This window comes from Mirounga angustirostris, unplaced genomic scaffold, assembly GCF_029215605.1.
Source record: "Mirounga angustirostris isolate CCGP_5_RB_7025 unplaced genomic scaffold, mMirAng1.0.hap1 SCAF_11, whole genome shotgun sequence".
Lineage (NCBI taxonomy): Eukaryota > Metazoa > Chordata > Mammalia > Carnivora > Phocidae > Mirounga > Mirounga angustirostris.
In genome coordinates, this window is record NW_026991719.1 from 1,700,563 (window position 1) to 1,723,254 (window position 22,692).

Sequence of the window (22,692 nt, forward strand, 5' to 3'; positions counted from 1 at the left end):
GGTGAGAAATAGCACAACACGGTCTTTTCAGTTGTCCACGGGGCAAACGTGGATTGACAGTGTGAGTTGCTGTGTTTGTCACGTCCCCAAATGCTTCCAGGACCTGCCGTCTGTCCGTGGGCCTGTGCTGCTGGTTTGGGGGCCTGAGCGCGGCCTTCGCCACGGGGAACTCCAGGCCCAACATTGTGCTGCTGATGGCGGACGACCTTGGGGTGGGGGACTTGTGCTGCTACAGTAACAACACAGTGAGGTAAGGAAGCCGCCCCTGCCCCGCTGCGGAGGGGGGGTGCCTCGGGCCCGCGGGAGCAGCTGGGCCCTGGCTGGTAGTCTAAGATGCAGGCAGGGCTGAGGCCGGGAGTCTGAGATGCAGGCAGGGCTGGAGGCTGGGAGTCTGAGATCCAGGAGGGGCCGAGGCTGGGAGTGTGAGATCCAGGCGGGGCTGAGACCGAGAGTCTGAGATCCAGGTGGGCTGGAGTCTGGGAGTCTGAGATCCAAGTGGGGCTGGAGGCTGGGAGTCTGAGATCCAGGAGGGGCCGAGGCTGGGAGTGTGAGATCCAGGCGGGGCTGAGACCGAGAGTCTGAGATCCAGGTGGGCTGGAGTCTGGGAGTCTGAGATCCAAGTGGGGCTGGAGGCTGGGAGTCTGAGATCCCGGTGGGGCCGAGGCTGAGAGTCTGAGATCCAGGAGGGGCTGGAGGCTGGGAGTCTGAGATCCAGGGGGTGCTGAGGCTGGGAGTTTGAGATCCAGGCGGGGCTGAGGCTGGGAGTCTGAGATCCAAGTGGGGCTGGAGGCTGGGAGTCTGAGATGCAGGCGGGGCTGAGGCCGGGAGTCTGAGATCCAGGTGGGGCCGAGGTTGGGAGTGTGAGATTCAGGCGGGGCTGAGGCTGGGTCCTCATGAAGCCCCTCTCCCTAGTGTGTAGACCCCGTGTTCTCCCTGTGTCCTCATGTGGTCCTCCTTCTGTGGGTGTCCTCATCTCCTCTTCTTACAAGACGCTCCTCCTCTTGCATTAGGACCCACCCCTGACTTCGTTTTAACTCAGTTTCCTCTTTAGCGACCCCAACTCCAGAAACAGTCCCATTCCGAGGTCTTCAGGGTTAGGACTCCTACTTATGAATTTTGGGGGACCACCGTTCAGCCCACAACACACATTATGTGCCCTTTTGAGTCTGGCTTCTTTCACGGAGCATCATGTTCTCAGCGATGTGGCAGTAACTATCCCTCCTTCCTTTCTGTCTGTAGTTGAATAATATTGCACGGCAGAGACGAATGCCGTTAGAGTGTTTCAGGGTCTTCCCTGAATTATGTCCGAAGCCTTTGGTGACCACGATCCTTCTGTATGTCCTTACTCCCCAGCACCAGACAAACCTTATTCCTGTGCAAATACACAGTGCCTCTTAGTGTGAACTTAAATACCATCGTTTCTCCTTGGAATGTGGCTCATGGAACAGTCCTATATTTAAGCATATTTTCGGACTTTGAAAGGAGATGATGTTCTTTAAGGCATTTAAGGTCTACATGAGCACATTTGTCTGCTATTTAATTCCCACAAGGAAGTAACGGGTAAGGCAGGAGACATTGCTTGAGAATCTGGTACTGTCCGTCTTGTCCAGTTGCTGACTCTCCCCCACACAGATACTGAGAGTGTTTGCGGGTACAGGACTCTCTCCCCCATCACACTGCTGCAGGGTTGTGAGGCTAGTATGTCATTCACGTGTTATTAAGATTGGGGATACCTTAGCTTATGGGATTTGCTAAAAGCACCTGTGTGAGCCTATATTCTATAGATACTCCAAGAAATTTTTCGAGACCTTAAAATATCAGATGAGCAACGTGGGAGGTAATTTAAACTCCAAAATGTCACCATTTAGTTATTTAAAAAAAAAAGATACATGTTACTACAAGAAATACAGTAAAGTTTTATGTAATCCAAGTCACCCGTTCCTTTCAGGAGTATAATATGAGCAAACGGACTAACGTTTGCCTTGAAATGCCTATGAGCTCAGACTAGTTATAGTTTAATTATACCGCGGACCTATATTAGTCTGCAATTGTTTGGCCTGAAGATATACTGTTTTAAAGTCTGCTTTCCATTTCCTTGTGACCATCGAGGAGGCCTCTAAACAGGTAGATGGATTGAAGCTTAAAAGGCACGTATTTTAGGTTTACTGGAAACAGAGTCAGCTGGACTCAGAACAGAATGGCTTTGAATCTTCTTTGTTTCGTTGAGAATTAGAAACCCGCGTGATGAATCCTCCTTCTGTCCTCAGCACACCGAATATCGACCGCCTGGCAAACGAGGGCGTGAGGCTCACCCAGCACTTGTCAGCTGCTTCCGTATGCACCCCGAGTCGGGCTGCCTTCCTGACGGGCCGGTACCCCATCCGATCAGGTGCGACAGGGCAATGCAAGGACAATGTTGTCTTTATGTCATGCTTTCTTCTTCTTTATTTTTTGCTACTCTTCGTAAGGATTCTCAAAAGGTCACTTCTGGTATTAAGAATCTACTTGCAAATGGGGGTCGTGTTGTTTACCTTCATGCTATACAGCATAAACAGGTGGGTCTCTTGCCAGGGGCCACCAAGCCTGCTCGCCTGTGTGCATACAACGAAGGGTTTGGGCTTCTGGAGAGCAATATCCCAGCTGCTTGTAGGATCTGCAAGTACTTGTGGTCAGAGCCTTCAAGATGTTCCTTTTGTCTTCAAGCTAGCAGAAAGCATATCATAGTTCCAAGAAAAGTGGGTCTGCCCAGTGTCAGGGCATGCGATTGGAACCAGAAGAAGCTCTTGAGAAGAACATGAAAAAGAAGGAGACTCATACATTTTCTCTCTCTCTCTCACACACACAAGATGATGTTGTAGAATCAACATTATGGATATCAACTTTTATACTCAGCTACAACATATTGAACCTTTTATGATGTAGAAGTTACCGATATTCCCAATCCCTAAGTTTCTATCTATCTAAGTTTCTACCCAAGTATAGAGACGTCTACATAGGACCTCAACTTCAGAGGAGGGTCTGGAGGAGACATGGGTTTCTCACCATGTAGCAAGATGGGATCAAAGTTCTGCTCCATCAAATTTTTATACACACACTAACATCTATACATATATTTATAATTAATTAAAAGACGTAACCACTTTTCTTGAAAATGATAGGTAGGCTTTTGTCTTTTAGGATTTGGCAAAAGGCATCCTTTTTAATGTACCTGTTTCTGTTGAGAATGGAAAAACAAGAAGCAGATTGGATCACAATGCTATTTTAACATATTTTGTTTTTTTTTATTGGTTGTGCATGTTTGTGTGATGCCTTTCACTTATAGGTTTATTCTTGGTAGTTGTAACATAAGTAGGACATATGCACCTCAAGGCGCCAAGAGTTCCAGTGGTCGAGATGCAAAGAATAGTTCAGTGAGCGCTGGAAGCCCATAGGGACCTCTACAGCATCCGAGGAAAGTCCTCCTGGATGAAGTTCCTTGAAATGTGAGCAGTCAGGAGGGAGGGTGTGCTCAGCAGAGGAAGTGGCCCACATAGACAATGCAGTCAGGCATGAGTGCGCTAGGCAAATGAGGTAGCCACAGCAATAATCAGTTGTCTCAGATTACCAAACACTGTGTAAACTCCACCCCAGATTTAGATTTCAACAGAGGGTGATGGACGGACAGGAATGAGGTTTGACCAGGGGAGGGACATGGGCTGGAAGGGTTCTTCAGAAGATGCCTGGGAGGGTGGACAGAGATTGGCTTGTGGACATCAAAGCACAGCCCAGCTGAATCTCTGCTCGAAAGCTATGGCGTTGGAGATAAATATCCAAACCGTTTACCCAGTTAGAGTTATCAGGACTTGACATGGGATTGGACAGAAGAGGTGACTCTGAGTGAGAGGGAGGATCCCAAAGGAATTCATGGATTGGGTGGCTGGGGGGGATTATGGTGTCCTTGGTTGAGGCAGGTTTGAAGTATGATGACCATGGACTCTGTGTTGGTCATGTTGAGATTTGGGCTCCTAAGTATAGAGATGTCTAGGACCTCAACTTCAGAGGAGGATCTGGAGGAGACCTGGGTTTCTCACCATGTAGAAAGATGACATCAAAGTTCAGAACCGAGGTCCAAGGATATCATCCCCAGAGTCACATGCACGGTTATATTTGAATTTTGAATCATCAGTGCCTAGATTTTAAGGACAAGTATGCCCCGTGCAACATGGGGGGCAGGCCTGTATTAAGAAATCATTCATTGTTCATATGAAATTCCAGTGTGACCGGGCGTGTCGTGTATTGAGCTCATGATCCCGATCCCCACAGAACATCTGCATCTGGCAAATGTGAGGACAAGCTAAGTAGAGGCAAAAAGGCAAGGGAACGTTCGGGAAAGAACAGCACGGTGGGGGCTCAGTAGGAGACACTTCAAGGAGAGGAGGATGAATCCTGGGGTTTGTCATGACTGTCAAGAAAGAGGGACTGTGGAACTCATGGGGTGCTTCCTCCTGTGACTTCAGGAATGGCATCTCGCTTCAACCTGAACCGCGAGCTCACCTGGCTCGGAGGCTCGGGTGGTCTGCCCGCCAATGAAACGACTTTTGCCACACTGCTGCAGCATCGCGGCTACCGCACGGGGCTCATAGGTATGGCACGCAGGACTCTGAACTCGGAAGCATGCTTGTGCACGTCCCCTTTCACTGGGACCGAGCTTCCCCGGGACGTCAGCTGGACCCACTCCAGTGACCTCTTGTTGTGAGGACACGCGTGGGGTATGGATTTAATGCACGATTACCCAGGACCTTTAGTATCTCGAGCAGGGTATTGGAAGAATCACGGGAACCAAAAGCAAATGGGCTCATCCATTGCTATCACCAAAATGGAATATTCTGTAGGGGGCGAGGTGGGGGGTATGCTACTTTTATGACATCATTACTAGCAGAGAAGTGAGTGCGTTTTTATTTATTTTTATTATTTTTTTATTTTTTTAAAGATTTATTTATTTTGGAGAGAGAGAGCAGCAAGCAAAGGGGTTTCTACTGCCCTGTTTTAGTCTGAAAGATGCAGGGTGTAGGGAAAGCAGTGTTGGTGACAAATATGGGAACCTTCTTAGCATCCTCAGGGAGGTGACTGGGGTACCAAGAAGATATCCCCATGGCAAGGGAGTGCAAGTCGTATTTAACTTTTGCTAAGTGAAGCCCACGTTCTAGAAACAGGTAGATGTATCTGCCGCCATTTTGTTTCTCCTGCAGGCAAGTGGCACCAGGGTTTGAGCTGTGCCTCTCGGGATGATCACTGTTACCACCCCCTCAACCATGGGTTTGACTACTTCTACGGGCTGCCCTTTGGCCTGATAAGCGATTGTCAGACGTCCAAGACTCCAGAGCTGCACCGCTGGCTCAGGATCAAACTCTGGATCTCCACGGTGGTGCTCAGCCTCGTCCCCCTCCTGCTCCTCATCCCCAAGTTCGCCTGCTGGTTCGCCGTTCCGTGGAAGGTCATCCTCACCTTCGCTCTTCTTGCCTTCCTGTTTTTCATTTCCTGGTACTCCAGTTACGGGTTTACTCGGCGTTGGAACTGTATTCTTATGAGAAACGATGATATCATCCAGCAGCCGATGCGGGAGGAAAGAGTGGCTTCCCTATTGCTGAAGGAGGCACTTGCCTTTATCGACAGGTATGGAGTCATTTCCGGCCCGATTCCATGCATGGGAATTTTGTCTGTGTTTCGGAGAAGTCGGGTTCATCTTGGGGATATGGGCCTTCTTGTGTGTGTGTGTGTGTGTGCGCACGCTCACGCGCGGTATTTGCCATATAGTAGAATCTCTACTTAGAATAAAATTGAATGTTAAATTTCCTGCAAATTGTAAACTCTGAAATGGTAAAGAAATATATTGTGCTCACTCTTTTTTATAAAAACGAATCCTTATGCTTTGATCCGTATCACTTCAATATGGATTGGGATCTAAATGGATTCAGTCTTTGGGATTGATGTTGATTTTGGTTTGCCTTAGAAGCAGCCCGAAAATCCTTCTGTGTCCATGAATAATGAGGGAGTGATTCTATGTATAGATACCTAACTTGAGGTTTTATGTGTTCAATACAAGCCACGTGGGCATGAAGGTAATGGTCTCCCGTCTTTGCATACCAGCTCCCTTCTAGGTTACCAACTAGAAGCAGATTGAGTTGTGGGTGTGGATGCTCATTGACCTGGTGTGTATGGGGTACAGGGGAGTGGATGGAAGAGGAAAAGGTGTAACTCTGTGGGGATGATGCGTCCGACAATGGGATCTCATCCATTCATATGCTTTGATCCTTTGCTCTAACACAGTGGTCGGAATGCAGTCACTCAACTCTGCTTGTCACTCCCATGGGCTGTCTTTGATAGAACACACCCAATCTCTATGCCCTTCCCCCTTTATAATGCCCGGTTGTAAAAGCATGTGAAGGAGGAATCTTAAATGGCTCCATGGGACATTAAAATGCAGAACACAGCAAACAAGATGTATTAGCATCTTAGCTCCTTCTATCTTGCTACCTGTGATTCTGTGCAAGCAGCCTCCTGGCCCAAAGTTAATGCCAAAGCTCCAGCCATCACATTTACATTCCAGACAGCATTGAGGAGGAGGAGGAGGAGGAAGGAATGAAGAAGTCTTTCTTCAGGAGACAGACTGCAATTGCTATTTTGCTGCTAATGCAAATGCCCCGCTATTCTTTCTTCCTACTCACGGCCTTTCCGCTGATGTCCTGCTGTGCTAGTTGTTAATCTCCTGAGTGATATTGGTCATGTGAGGACCTAGACAACCTCTGTCAACTGTTGCGAGATCTTTCAGCTGATGAGGAATCCTATCCCAGGGGAGAAAACGCCTTTGTTTGTGATGATAACTCAGTTCACGTTTCACCCCTTAGGTATAAACGCAGCCCCTTCCTCCTCTTTGTGTCCTTCCTGCATGTCCACACTCCACTGATCACCAAAGAGAAGTTTGTGGGGCACAGTAAATACGGACTCTATGGGGATAATGTCGAAGAAATGGATTGGATGGTGGGTAAGTGTCGAGAAAAACAATCTAAAGTATCTGATGCATGGGCTAGAGAAAGTGAACGCATCCTGATTGCTTCAAACAACGGACAGCCCCTGGTGGATCTTGGGCAGTCGGCAAATATTGGTTCCAGGGAACTAATTCAAGATCTGGCTGTAGGTGCAGCAAAATCACTGACTATTCCCCCCCAAGAAAACAGTCGCAATTATAAATATGGGGTTTTCCCGTCTTTAAAATTAAGACTCATTGTTCAAAATGCATGAAGTTGCATTGTAAAGGATACTGCCCTTCCCCATCATTCTGAGGGATATAAAAGGAAATGTGTTTTTCCCATTAGCTCATTTTTTTACGAGAAATGCTTAGAAACGCGGGACGGAATTTACCTAAACTGAAGCCATTTGTTTCAAATTCATAAGGGTTCAATGTGGAAACGAACACAAAAGGTCACGAATGCGGGCGGGGACTGCTGCAGAGACAGGTTGGGTCGGGGAGAAGCACCGCGTGCATATCCATAAAACAACTGAGCGTGCTTTCCAAATTGCCTTTTCCTTCAATTGGACATGATGGAGTATTTTTTCATCTCAAAAATTGTGAAGCACAGGATGATTTTTTTTTTCTTCTACTAGTAGAAGCTTCTGAAAAGTGTTCTGTGCAGAACCACCTAAACTAATATTCACAGAATTTTAAATTTTTTAAGTTTCTTTTTTTTTTTTTTAAAGATTTTATTTATTTATTTGAGACAGAGAGAATGAGAGAGACAGAGAGCACATGAGAGGGGGGAGGGTCAGAGGGAGAAGCAGGCTCCCCGCCGAGCAGGGAGCCCGATGCGGGACTCGATCCCGGGACTCCGGGATCATGACCCGAGCCGAAGGCAGTCGCTTAACCAACTGAGCCACCCAGGCGCCCCAAATTTTTTAAGTTTCTTAAATATAAAAAGGTTACTTTTACATATATTAGGTATATATAAACATGCATTTAATATCTATTGATATTAAATCAACTAAGAATATAATTTAAATTAACATTTAAAATCTATCCATGCAAGTTAAATATTAATGTTCATATATGTATACATTTACATATACTGTTTATATGTCTATATATGCATGTTACTATATATATATAGTAATTCCCTGGCAAATACACACAAACATTGATACCTGCTACAGTAAAAACAACTCTAACATTGTAACTTTACTGTAGTTGTAAGATTATGATTTCTTTCCTTGATGTTTATTATCGTCCAGGATCATCTGCTTTGGAAACAAGGCATTTGTATCTCGAGTCAGAGAGCAGTTTTATGCAAAAAAGACTTTCTGTCCATGTTTATATGCAGAGTTTGCCACAAACAGCTAATTAGGTTTATTTTGTAGTCTGTGCAAATACACGATGCAGACGCGCTGTAAATACTATTAACTGCGTTTAGTAATATTTTTAATTGCATTCCCAAGCTAATACCGTTTACATGGGAGAAATGAAAAGTAGGTATTTCTCTGCATGACATCTTCCCAATATGCTGTGTTTTTTTCCCCTTCATGGCTTATGAAAATCATATCAAAACCAGAGGCAGATCAAAAATCAGAGAAGTGTCTTTTGTGTGTGGGTTTGTTTCTACTTTGCAATATGATGATAAAACTTAAGATCATTTCCCAAGTTAACAACCTTCTCAGGAAGAAGCCATAACAGTGGTGTCCTTGGAACGGCATGCAAAGCGAATGTCCTGAAGGCTCCAAGTGTTCAGCGATATTTTAAATTCTCTATTCGAGGGAACTTGTACTTTAAAAACATATTTTAGCGGCTTTTCATTCTTGCCTTCTTTCCTTGTATTTTTGTCTTGTAAGAGATTTTATGACTATTCTGTTGCCATATGCACATACGTCTACACACACGCTTTTACGTGTTTTATACATTGCATACACAGAAGCTTACATATATGCATTTCCAAAAAACAAAAGGATTGGCACGTGTTTTATTTACTTGGTATAAGTTACAAATAACCTTTATGCTAAATGCAATAGCCAGCTCTAATGAGAGCTCATAATTTACATGTAATTATTCTCTTACCAAGAAGCCATTATAATCTTTATCTTCTGTAATCTGGGCTTTAAAATATATTAATTTCTAGCTGCAACATTTCTAAAAAATGGCCCATGTGGCTTCTAAAACAAATCCGTTTTAAACAAGGAAACAGAAAGGTTAATGAGTTTATGCTTAAATCAGTTAAATCAGCATAGATTGGGATGTGGCTAGATCAGCTTTCTACTTGGTTTTTTTTTTTTTCAAAAACCCTTTGTCCCCAGGATGCCAGAGTGTCTCAGTAGGTTAAGTTTCTGTTTTCGGCTCGGGTCATGATCCCAGGGTCCTGGGATCGGGCCCCAAGTCACGCTCCTTCCTCAGCAGGGAGCCTGCTTCTCCCTCTGCCTCTGCCGCTCCCCTTGCTTGTGCTCTCTCCCTCTCTGACAAATAAATAAAATATTAAAAAAAAAAAAAGTCCTTTGTCCCCTTAAGAGATTGTCCACACATCAGCACGATGCTTGCCGAGTCTAGTGAAGTATTAATTATGGTCGCGTGCTTAACTACAAGAATAACCTGCAGGTCAGATGCAACCTTTAGAAGGGCGTGGGGATAGTGCATCCTTTAGGGGTGGGGCTCATGCTCTCTAGAGCAAGGGTATGACTCTGCGAATTTATTCCTGGACATGTCAGTTTTTGAACTGTCTTCTCTGTTTTATTAGTGTCTGTAAGTTTCTTTTAACTGACAGGCCTAATATTTAATGGTTATTTGAATTTTGAGTGATGATGATGTGTTCTACATACTAGTTCATACTTTCTAATATATTGTATGTGTCTATGCAGTGTGTGTATATAATGTGTGTATATATTATTATGTAACTTGTAAAATAAATACATATTCTTATATATTGTATAATATATATTTCTTACAGGTAGTATATGTCATATTTTATATATATTATATATTATATTTCTTAAATATTAGATAAGAAAATCATTCATTACAAACTAAAATGATATATTAAATGTTATATAATAAAATTACATATTATACGATAAAATATTATCTATTAGTATTATATAATAAGTAACCATTATATAACACTATTATATAGTATATAATCATCAAACATTATACAATATTTTAGTAGATTTTTTGTATTCTATAATAGATTATATTATATATTTAATATGATCTTTCAAGATATTATTAATTATAACTTTTATAGTTATAAATATTTCATTATACTTACATATCATATATTACATATTTGTATATCATATATCATATATTACCATATCATATATTACATATTACTATATAATATAATAATATATAATATTCATATATAATATTCATAATATAATATTCATATAATGTAATGATCATAATATTCATTATATATATACTATAGGAAGTATATAGGATTATAATACAAATTATATTTTATATATTTACATACAAATAATATATTTATCATCTATTATAGTATATATTATGTATTACAGTTTATTATGATTTAAAATATATTATAGAAACATCTTTTATATTTTAAATAGAATTCTATTCATTATTATATTATTAGATATAAATAATTTATATTATATATTCTTATTATTTTATTATGCATTTATATTGAATACATGCTTTTATATACATATATAAAATATTATATAGTGTAAAATATAAAAAATAATTATAAATATATAAAGCTCAATTTTATATTCTACACTGTCTAGTATATGTATTCTATGGCATATAGGATTTATTTATGTCTCTGCTGTATAGAATACTTACATATACTACACATGTATTAGAGTATAGGATCATGATTTATTATATATTATGATAGCCTATACAATAAAATAACCCTTAATTATATTGTTATGCTAACAAATGCCTAATAATAGTCACGTCATAGACTGACAGTGGTCCATGGTGAAAGGTGAGTTTTTTGTTTCCCCCCACACCAGGTAAGATCCTGGAGACCCTGGACCAGGAGCACCTGGCCAACCACACGCTGGTGTACTTTACCTCAGACAACGGGGGTCGCCTGGAGGTGCAGGAAGGCGAGGTCAAGCTGGGTGGTTTCAATGGGATCTACAAAGGTGATGTGCAGAGTCCATGTGTTTCAGTTTAATCCCTCAGTGGGGTCTACTTCGTTTTGCCTGCACGTGCATTCATTTGCAAACTTGGTTTGGAGATTTTTGTGGGAGTTATACTCTGTTATGAAACTGGATGGAAAAAGGTGCAAGTCTGGGGCAATGTCTGAGAATTTAAGACAACAATGCCTGAAGTAATGAGAGCTTCTTGAGTGTAAATACAGAGGTTCTCAATGACCATCTAAAGCGGGTCTCTCAGGCTTGGCACTCTGAGCATTTGGGGCTGGATGACTCTTTGATGTGGGACGTTCTAGGCACTGTAGGGTGTTGAGCAGTATCCCTGATCTTCACCCTACAGTTGCCAGGAGCACCTACCACTCCCCTCCCTATCAAAATAGTGACAACCTAAACTGTCTCCAGACATTGCCCAGTGTCCCGTGGGGCCAAAGTCCTCTCCAGTTGAGAACCACTTGCTCTAGTATAATACTAACCTGAGTACCCAAATCCAGGTTTTTAATGGAATGAAATCAATTATGTCATCACTATGCTTCAAACACTGTGAAATGATCAGGAAATGAGGTGTTCATTTGGAGTGGGTGCCTTCCTCCTCATTGCGAGTGGATTCTTCTGACATCTTTGATGTACTCCCTGCTGGATTATTCAATAGCTCCCCTGAGCCTGCCCTTATGGATCAGCAAAGCGGATCAAAAAGAGTTTAAAAATGAATTTGGTGTTTGATACTCCCCTCCTACCTCCCCCAACCCAATCAAAAAAAAAATGTAAAAGGGTGTCAAAGTTGTCATCATTACAAAAATCAGAACTTTAGGAGTTCCTTGTACTTTATGAAACAATTTAGGATAGATAGGTAGATGATGGATGGATGGATGGGTGGATGGATGGATTGATGGGTGGATGGATTGATGGATGGAAGGAATAGATAGATGATAGATAGATGGATAGATAGATGGTTGGATGGATGGATGGATGGCTACAAAGACGTGATAGGTATATGGATAGGTATATAGATGATAGATATATTGGTTGATCCATAGATAGATAGATAGATAGATGATTGATAGATGGATAGATAGATTATAGATAGATATAATAGAAATGTTATATATTGTGATTGACAACAAGTGAGCTCCTAAATATATTCACCTTTTCTGGTGGGTCATGTCAGCTTGCCGTAGACATACTGCTAATTAGCATAGACTAAATTGGTCACAAGCCTAGTAGCAAAGGTGTTTAATAAAATTAATATATACGGTTATATATGCCACCAAATGAGATGTGATGATTTTAACAGTGACATTGCTTGTGTGTGTGCATGTGGTGGGGGGTTGTGTGTGCATAAAACCATCACTCTAAAAAGTGCTTTCACATAGCTCTCAAAGAGGTACAGGAAAATTGTTGTGAGCAGATTTTACCTTTGGAACTGGCCTCCAGATCACCAGGAGGAGCTGAGTCCATTTGAGAGACAAATTTGGGTGGTTGGGTAGAAGGTTAGATTTTTTGTAGGTACCTAACACAGTCACTGGCTATTAAATAGGACCATGAAAATGCCAAGGTGGGTTTACGTTTGGTTTTTTGTTTGTTGCTTATTGGTATACAAACATAAATTCAGTGCGGGGAGCTTGTTAAGTTTTCCAGAAAGAACGGTGCTGATGAACTGGGACAGCTTTGGACCCTGGCTAGACCGGAGTCTTTGTCCCGAAATGTTTTCCCATTTAATGTCTCCCCACTTCCACATGGAGATACCCCATCTTGTCTTTTCTTTGTAATTCATACTGCCAGAGTGACCAGCACGTAAAAGGTGTTCCATGAACATTTCATGTTTGTTCTACTTTGGAAGAGTTTCCTCCCACCCCACCCAGAGAATCTCATTGTTTTCCCTTAAAAAAGTCTGTATGATCTTGACTATGTCATTTGGCTTAGGATTGTATCTCTATTCTGCAATGAACATCTTGACCGTAGGATAGGTCCTAAAGCACACGGGCTCATCTATTTTGTGCTCAGAAACACCCGAAATGTCCTTTGTCCGAGATGGGATCCTCAATGCTTTATCCACCTCTGCACCATTCACGAGCCTATGACCTCTCCATCTTCGTCCATATGGGGAATCACTGAATAAAGTTCAAATTCCTTATTTTCTCTCAAGGATCAGCATGGCCCAGGTAGAACCCATTTCTCTGGTCTTGCTTGGAGCCTCATTTACTTATCCATCCTTTAGAGCCCAGTGTGATTCCAATAAAGACTGAAGATTTGCCAGATTACAGAATGTTCTCTTTTCTCATAATAGTGAAACTCCGTGGCACTCATTGGTACAAAATAACACACCGTATTAGGACATCACTTGTTTTTATTTGTTATAGATGGGTTTGTCGCTTGATGGCCAGATGTTCACAAGTCGAGTTTCAACTTCTGCAAAGCAAGAAATATATCTCAGGTTGTCTGTATCTCTCTGTGTGTGTGAATATAGAACACTGGGATGAATTTGACAAGTGACAGAAAACGTTCCATCTAGATGTAATTTCCAACTGAGTGGAGAAATATGGTTGACTTGACTTCATCTTTGACTTTGATTTTTGATTTTAGGTGGCAAGGGGATGGGCGGATGGGAAGGGGGCATTCGTGTCCCAGGAATATTCCGGTGGCCGACAGTCCTGGAGGCTGGGAAAGTGATTGACGAACCAACGAGCCTAATGGACATTTACCCGACACTGTCTTATATAGGTGGAGGGATATTGCCCCAGGACAGGTATATGGAAACAGTGCTTGTTCTTAACCTGTCCGATACATCTGACATGCGCTTGGATATATCAGCAAATGTTCTGTGTGTATGTGTGGTATATTACTTAATTTTCAGTAATCTGCTAAGATGGCCAGACAACAGGCCATCTGCCCTTAACAGATGGTGGGATAGCTTGTCTGTTTCCCTATTAGAATATGTTCTACTTTGTCTCTCATACTTACACAGACATAGGCTCTGTTGTCCTCATGGTTGGGATCGACTCTCATTCAGTTGTATATCCCCCACAGCACCTAGACCATTAAGCAAATATTTATTAGGTGAATTACTGAATAAATGTAAGTATGTGTAAATGTATGTGTGATGAATTATGCCTTCTTTCTCTATGGGCTTTGAGATGCATAAATGCATTTCATGCTCTAATAATTAAATTCCATGTGTGAGGACTAGTATCTATTCATCTGCGGCACAGTTTTATTTGAATCAAATGAGTGTCAAGAGCTCAGTTTTCTAATCCATGACACTCACTCATAGTGTCTTACAAGGTATCAGAATAATACCTCCAGCCGCTCACCTCTCCCACTGTCTTAGAAATTGTGTGAGGTTTGCCTCTTTCTCAGTTTTTTTTATTTTTTTGTTTTTGTTGTTCTTTTTGTTATAAAATGAGTGAAGATGTGTAGTAAGCTTATTTTTAAAGTCCTTTCCTCTTCTCCCCTTCCTTCCTCCTCCTCCTACTCTTCCTCTTCTTCTTCTCCTCCTTCTCATCCTCCTCCTTCTTCTTCTTTTACTTCTTTTTCTTCTTCTTCTTCTCCTCCTCCTCCTCCTCTTCTTCTTCCTCTTCTTCTTCTTCTTCTTCTTCTTCTTCTGCTTCTTCTTCTTCTTCTTCTTCCTTCTTCTCCCCCTCCTCCTTCTCCTCCTCCTCTTCTTCTTCTCCCCCCTTCCTTCTTCTTCTTCCTCCCTCCCACCCCCCCCCACCTACTCCTCCTACTCTGCCTCTTCTCCTTCTCCTTCCCCTTCCCCTCCTCTTCCTTCTTCTTCTACTTCCTCCCCCCTCCGCTCCCCCCTCCTCCTCCTGTCATAATATGTGTGACCAACCCAAGCCTCTCTCACCACTTTCTTCATCTCTCCCTCTCTCCTAAGAGTCATCGATGGTCGGAACCTAATGCCCCTGCTGGAAGGCAGGGTGTCCCACTCGGAGCATGAGTTCCTCTTCCATTACTGTGGGGTCTACCTGCACACAGCCAGGTGGCATCAGAAGGACTGTGAGTATGAAGATGGCTGACATGTGGGAATACGGTAAAGGCACAACCCTGTTTCCTTTTCGTCTTGGCAGAAGTTGGGCCATATACAAACAGCACCCAGCCATGATGGTTCTTTTCCCTTAGGGAAGTTAGTTAAGCAGTCATTGCTCTGTGGTAGATTTTAGAGGTGTGTGCAAGCTTGCATGCATGAATACGTCAGAGAGAGAAAGAGACAGAGAGAGAGAATATGAATATCCACAACTAAGGACACGGAAATAATTGGCAACAAGGAGTAAAGTCTGCAGTGTAACCCACACAGCAGTTACTGTCCCCTTCCAGTTAATCATCTCTGCCTTACCTTCATGCTATAGGAGTCATGGAAACAAATATAAATTAACAAGAGATATTCAGGGGCGCCTGGGTGGCTCAGTCGTTAAGCGTCTGCCTTCGGCTCAGGTCATGGTCCCGGGGTCCTGGGATCGAGCCCTGCCATTGGGCTCCCTACTCGGCAGGAAGCCTGCTTCTCCCTCTCCCACTCCCCCTGCTTGTGTTCCCTCTCTCGTTGTGTCTCTCTCTGTCAAATAAATAAATAAAATCTTGGGCGCCTGGGTGGCTCAGTTGGTTGAGCGACTGCCTTCGGCTCAGGTCATGATCCTGGGGTCCCAGGATCGAGTCCCACATCGGGCTCCCTGCTCAGCAGGGAATCTGCTTCTCCCTCTGACCCTCCCCCCTCTCATGTGCTCTCTCTCTCTCTCTCTCTCATTCTCTCTCTCAAATAAATAAATAAAATCTTTAAAAAAAATAAAATAAAATCTTTAAAAAAAAAAAAAAGAGAGATATTCATTTCCTTACATCTGTAGACACCAGAATTCTTACTTGATGGGAGTTAACTTAATTTTCAGAAAAGATAGGATTTATCTCCCATGTGACCCATCACTTGTGGTGTGATCCATTCTTCAGGTCAGTGTGGATGAATCTCCCCCATAAAACTAGAACAAACCAACAAAAATCTCTTCCTTCTAGATTCTATATCAGTTAGGGGCATGGTCAATGGCAAGTAACAAAACAGCTCCCCTCAACAACAGAAGCTTCCCAAATTTAACTACAGAGGGTTAAACAAATAGAATTTTACTTATATTATCATAATGAGGATTTCAGAAGTTGGAAGCACAGAGCTGTTACCGTGCTCAATGCCATGACCAGGATCTGGGTTCTTTCTCTATTTCCACTCTGCCCTCTCTGGCATGCCGGTTTTCATTCTCATGCTCCTTCTAATGCTCTGGTTGCAAAGTGGCTATTGTTTCTCCAGCCATCACTTCCGCACTCCATGCAGGAAGGAGAGAGAAGAGCAAAGGGGTAAAGGGCTGAGTCAGGTGATTTAGCCTAATTTTATTAGAAAAACACAGCCTTTCTACAAAACCCCACCCACAGACTTCTGTGCAAGCCTCATTGATCAGAGGCTTGGAAACACGATGTTTTCCATCTAAAACTGATCTCCGGAAATAGAACTACTAACCATTTATGCAGGAAGAAAGGAAACAAGGAAGGAAAAAAGAAAGAGGGACAGAGGGAGGAAGAAAAGAACAAGGAATGATGGATCCTGCCAAATCACCTTTGTCAATATCAGACCTGAAAGTGGTAATTAGCCTTAGAAAATTTTCTACTTTGCCTATATCCCGTCAGAGCAAAGTAGTGATTGGAGTTAGAATTTCCAGGATCAGGGGCTTCTGGGTGGCTCACTTGGTTAAGCATCTGACTTTGGCTCAGGTCATGATCTCAGGGTCCTGGGATCAAGCCCTGCATCGGGCTCCCTGCTTGGCCGGGAGGCTGCTTCTCCCTCTGCCCCTCTCCCGGGGGCTCATGCTCATGCACACACACTCTCTCTCAAACGAATAACTTAAATCTTAAAAAAATAAACTAAAACAAAGATTATCAATTGTTGGCAAAAGTGTTTGAGAAATATATTTTCAAGGGAAAGAGTCCTAAAATGAGAAGAAATATGGCATTCCAATGGAGCCTGTTTTCCAGGTGCAACAGTGTGGAAGGTCCATTACGTGACCCCCAAGTTCTCCCCAGATGGAGCTGATGCCTGCTATGGGAGTGGAATCTGTTCGTGTTCTGGAGATGTCACCTACCACGATCCTCCCCTGCTCTTCGACATCTCCAGAGACCCTTCTGAGGCCCGACCTCTTAACCCTGACAATGAAGCATTGTTTGACTCTGTGGTCAAGAAAATCGAGGCGGCCATCAAAGAGCATCGCAGGACACTCACACCTGTCCCACAGCAGTTCTCGGTGTTCAACACCCTCTGGAAACCATGGCTACAGCCCTGCTGTGGGACTTTCCCCTTTTGTGGGTGTGACAAAGAAGATGACGTCCTTTCCACTGCTCGGTGAGTGGAAAGGGGACACTTGTTACCCACCACCAACACACTGTTACAGAGGTCATGGGAAGAACTCTCAGCTGACTCATTCATTCCATGTGGGACAAATAATTATGCCCTCCACCATTTTTTTTTAAGCCCTCAGATTTCAGTTCTTTCTTCAAGTCATGGTCCAGGAGCTCAGTGAATTGAAAGTGGACCTGGACACCAGTGCACCTAGAGTAGAGCATTTGTGGTGTCATGTCTTTATATACCGTGTCATTGTTCAAGCAAAAAGATAGACCAAGGTGACCTTCTGCAGATTCTTATGGATCTGTGGTTCTTAGAAGGTGATTAGAAGTGGTAGGTCTGATGGCATTGTTTTTATGCGGTTATGGTAGAAACTTCTACTTGCGGATCCTCAACCCAGACATCTTATTTTTGTCATCAGTGATGATAAGTATTTTGTTTCAGCCTGAAGCAGACAGTGTACGTAACACTGGAAGTGATGTCATACTCATTTCCACTCCTTGATTTCCTGTCTTTTCATTTTTCCTTCTCTTCCTGTCTTACAAAATGCCTCTCTACAGGTCTTGGGTCTTCTTCCTGTTAACCTTTGATTGGGGAGGACTTGTTGCGTCTTGGTGTTTTTATGTGCAAAATGGGGGAAAACCAGTGTTTATTGCATGTAGTAGCTGTGAGCGTTACATGCATCAATTCACCTGAAATCACCGTATGTACAGTAAACACTCAATCAACGTTATTGTAATGAATGTTGTAATTGTTGTCAATTGTAATTCATCATATTTCGTGAAGTACAGAGTAGGAAGCATGTAGAAGAGGCAATATTTAAAATAGAGAAAGATGGATGAAAAAGGTTTTTAATTGATGAAAGGCATTCAGGAAGCATATTTAGAAAACAATTCTAAGCAGCATAAACAATAAATCCATACCTTGAACGATCATGGGAAAACTGCAGACTACAAAAGACCAAGAAAAGATCTTTAAATCAATCAAAGGAAAACATCAGATTTCCTACGAAATAAAAAGTATTAAAACAAAAGTAGATTTGCTAATGGCCCCAAGGGAAGCCACAAGGCAACAGAATAATCTCAAACTGTTGAGAGAAAACTGTCAACCCAGAGTTACCTACTTATTTGATAATGATGGTAAAAATTTTAAAAACATATACAGCTATTATTTTGGAGTTTTATCCTTTTAACTGTGCTTTTGTGTATTTTGAAGCTCTCTGGTATTAGAAGTTTTTTGAACAATTGTTTTCCTGGTGAATCTAACCTTTGATCATTATGTAATTTATCTCTTTATATCTGATAGTGTTCTTTATCTTCAAGTGCAGTTAAGCTGAAATGAACATAGCTTTAGTGTTAAAAATTAATTAAATTAAAATTTGCTTTAAAAAATTAAAATTTACTTAGTATTTAAATGGTGTATGTTTTCTCATCACTTTAACCAAGGTGTGGCCTTATATTTAAACAGCTTCTCATTGTCTGTCAACTATTCTTAAATAAAAAAATAGACTGATTAAAAAAAATAGAGTGCTCCTTTTGTAGACATCATATAATTGAGTCTTGCTTTTTTATCCATTCTGATAATCTCTGGTATTAATTGGAATATTCTGTCCATTAACATTTAGTACAATTATTGATATGATTGGATTTGGGTCTTCCAATTCTGTTTGTCCAGCTGTTGCTACATTTCTGACTTTTTTGTGTTACCTGATTTTTTTTTCTTTTAGAATATTCTTTTTATTTTTTGTCTTTTTGCTATTCCTCTGCACTTTTTAGTGCTGGATCTAGAAATTTAATATATATGTTTAGCTTATTGTGGTCTAATTAGAGTTAATATCCTATCACTTCCCATAAAATGGAAAACTTTGCTACTCTATATATTTATTTGTCAGCACTCCATCAACCTTTATGCTCTAGGTGTTATATGTATTACAACTACATGTGTTATGTATCCCCCAGATAGTGTGATTATTTTGCTTTAAACCAGGCATATATATATATTTTTTTGTTGTTTTTAATTTTATTATATTATATTAGTCACCATACAATACATCATTAGTTTTTGATGTAGTGATCCACGATCCATTGTTTTCGTATAACACCCAGTGCTCCATGCAGTACATGCCCTCCTTAATACCCGTCACCGGGCTAACCAATCCCCCCTCCCCCCTCCCCTCTAAAACCCTGTTTGTTTCTCAGGTCCATAGTCTCTCATGGTTCATCTCTCCCTCCAATTCCCCCCCCCCACCACCATTTTTCCCTTCCTTCTCCTAATGTCCTCCATGCTATTCCTTATGTTCCACAAATAAGTGAAACCATATGATAATTGACTTTCTCTGCTTGACTTATTTCACTTAGCATAATCTCCTCCAGTCCCATCCATGTGGATGTAAAAGTTGGGTATTCACCCTTTCTGATGGCTAAGTAATATTCCATTGTATATATGGACCACATCTTCTTTATCCATTCATCTGTCGAAGGGCATCTCGGCTCTTTCCACAGTTTGGCTATTGCGGACATTGCTGCTATGAACATTGGGGTGCATATGGCCCTTCTTTTCACTACATCTGTGTCTTTGGGGTAAATACCCAGTAGTGCAATTGCTGGGTCATAGGGTAGCTCTATTTTTAAATTTTTGAGGAACCTCCACACTGTTTTCCAAAGTGGCTGTACCAACTTGCATTCCCACCAACAATGTAAGAGGGTTCCCCTTTCTGCACAACCTCTCCAACATTTGTTGTTTCTTTCCCTGTCCATTTTTGCCATTCTAACTGGTGTAAGGTGGTATCTCAGTGTGGTTTTGATTTGGATTTCCCTGATGGCTAATGATGATGAACATTTTTTCATGTGTCTGTTAGCCATTTGTATGTCTTCTTCAGAGAAGTGTCTGTTCCTCTCTTCTGCCCACTTTTTGACTTGATTATTTGTTTTTTGGGTGTTGAGTTTGAGAAGTTCTTTATAGATTTTGGATACCAGCCCTTTATCTGTAGTGTCATTTGCAAATATCGTTTCCCATTCTGTGGGTTGCCTCTTTGTTTTGTTGACTGTTTCCTTTGCTGTGCAGAAGCTTTTTATCTTGATGAAGTACCAAAAGTTCATTTTTGCTTTTGTTTCACTAGCTTTTGGAGATGTATCTTGAAAGAAGTTGCTGTGGCCGATGTCAAAGAGGTTACTGCCTATGTTCTCCTCTAGGATTTTGATGGATTCCTGTCTCACACTGAGGTCTTTCATCCACTTTGAGTTTATCTTTGTGAGTGGTGTTAGAGAATGGTCGAGTTTCATTCTTCTGCATGTGGCTGTCCAATTTTCCCAGCACCATTTATTGAAGAGACTGTCTTTTTTCCATTGCATGTTTTTTCCTGCTTTGTCAAAGATTATTTGACCATAGAGTTGAGGGTCCATATCTGGGTTCTCTATTCTGTTCCATTGGTCTGTATGTCTGTTTCTGTGCCAGTACCATGCTGTCTTGGTGATCACTGATTTGTAATATAGCTTGAAATCGGGCAAGGTGATGCCCCCAGCTTTGTTTTTCTTTTTCAACATCTCCTTGGCGATTCGGGGTCTTTTCTGATTCCATACAAATTTTAGGATTGTTTGTTCCAGCACTTTGAAAAATGTCATTGGAATTTTGATCGGGATGGCATTGAAGGTATAGATTGCTCTGGGTAGCATAGACATTTTAACAATGTTTATTCTTCTGATCCATGAGCATGGAATATTTTTCCATCCTTTTGCGTCTTCTTCAATTTCTTTCATGAGTGTTTTGTAATTCCTCGAGTATAGATCCTTTACCTCTTTGGTTAGGTTTATTCTGAGGTATCTTATGGTTTTTGGTTCTATTGTAAATGGAATCGTTTCTTTAATTTCTCTTTCTACAGTTGCGTTGTTAGTGTATAAGAAAGCAACTGATTTCTGTGCATTGATTTTGTATCCTGCCACATTACTGAATTGCTGGATGAGTTCTAGTAATTTGGGGGTGGAGCCTTTTGGGTTTTCCACATAAAGTATCATGTCGTCTGCGAAAAGAGAGAGTTTGACTTCTTCTTTGCCAATTTGAATACCTTTTATTTCTTTTTGTTGTCTGATTGCTGTTGCTAGGACTTCTGGTACTATGTTGAACAACAGTGGTGAGAGTGGGCACCCTTGACGTGTTCCTGATCTTAAGGGAAAGGCTCTCAGCTTTTCCCCATTGAGGATGATATTCACTGTGGGTTTTTCATAGATGGATTTTATGAGCTTGAGGAATGTTCCCTCTATCCCTATACTCTGGAGAGTTTTAATCAGGAAAGGATGTTGTATTTTGTCAAATGCTTTTTCTGCATCAATTGAGAGGACCATATGGTTCTTCTCCCTCCTCTTATTAATGTGTTCTATCACATTGATTGATTTGCGAATGTTGAACCACCCTTGCATCCCGGGGATAAATCCCACTTGGTCATGGTGGATGATCCTTTTAATGTATTGTTGGATCCTATTAGCTAGGATTTTGTTGAGGATTTTGGAATCCATATTCATCAGGGATATCGGTCTGAAATTCTCCTTTTTGATGGGGTCTTTGCCTGGTTTGGGGATTAAGGTAATGCTGGCCTCATAGAATGAGTTTGGAAGTTTTCCTTCTGTTTCTATTTTTTGAAACAGCTTCAGTAGAATAGGTATTATTTCTTCTTTGAATGTTTGGTAGAATTCCCCAGGGAATCCATCAGGCCCTGGACTCTTGGGAGGTTTTTGATCACTGCTTCAATCTCGTTACTGGTTATTGGCCTATTCAGGTTGTCAGTTTCTTCCTGTTTCAGTCTTGGCAGCTTACAGGTTTCCAGGAAGGCCTCCATTTCATCCAGATTGCTCAGTTTATTGGCATATAGTTGTTGATAATAATTTCTAATAATTGTTTCTATTTCCTTGGTGTTAGTCGTGATCTCTCCCCTTTCATTCATAATTTTATTAATTTGGGTCCTTTCTCTCTTCTTTTGGATAAGTCTGGCCAGTGGTTTATCAATCTTATTAATTCTTTCAAAGAACCAACTTCTAGTTTTGTTGATCTGATCTACTGTGTTTCTGGTTTCTAATTCACTGATTTCTGCTCTAATTTTAATTATTTCTCTTCTAATGCGTGGCTTAGGCGTCGTTTGTTGCTTTTTCTCTAGTTCTTCAAGGTGTAGAGTTAGTTGGTGAATTCGG

General features: G+C 41.7%; 1 protein-coding gene across 1 annotated transcript; it reads left to right on the forward strand.

Moving 5' to 3' along the window:
• Positions 1–173: 173 nt before the first annotated feature.
• On the forward strand, positions 174–18,145 carry ARSH (arylsulfatase family member H). The gene is made up of 9 exons (XM_064574814.1): positions 174–250; positions 2,268–2,389; positions 4,497–4,622; positions 5,229–5,652; positions 6,885–7,021; positions 11,002–11,136; positions 13,729–13,891; positions 15,023–15,144; positions 17,152–18,145. Exons 1-9 carry the CDS (start codon positions 195–197, stop codon positions 17,517–17,519), a joined length of 1,653 nt encoding a protein of 550 aa, XP_064430884.1. The 5' UTR covers positions 174–194; the 3' UTR covers positions 17,520–18,145.
• The last annotated feature ends 4,547 nt before the right edge of the window (positions 18,146–22,692 follow it).

Coding starts and splice junctions, on each gene's coding strand:
- ARSH (XM_064574814.1), top strand. CDS start 195: ATGGCGGACGACCTTGGGGTGGGGGACTTGTGCTGCTACAGTAACAAC. Junction 251..2,267: donor TACAGTAACAACACAGTGAG/GTAAGGAAGCCG, acceptor TTCTGTCCTCAG/CACACCGAATATCGACCGCC. Junction 11,137..13,728: donor TTTCAATGGGATCTACAAAG/GTGATGTGCAGA, acceptor TTTTGATTTTAG/GTGGCAAGGGGATGGGCGGA.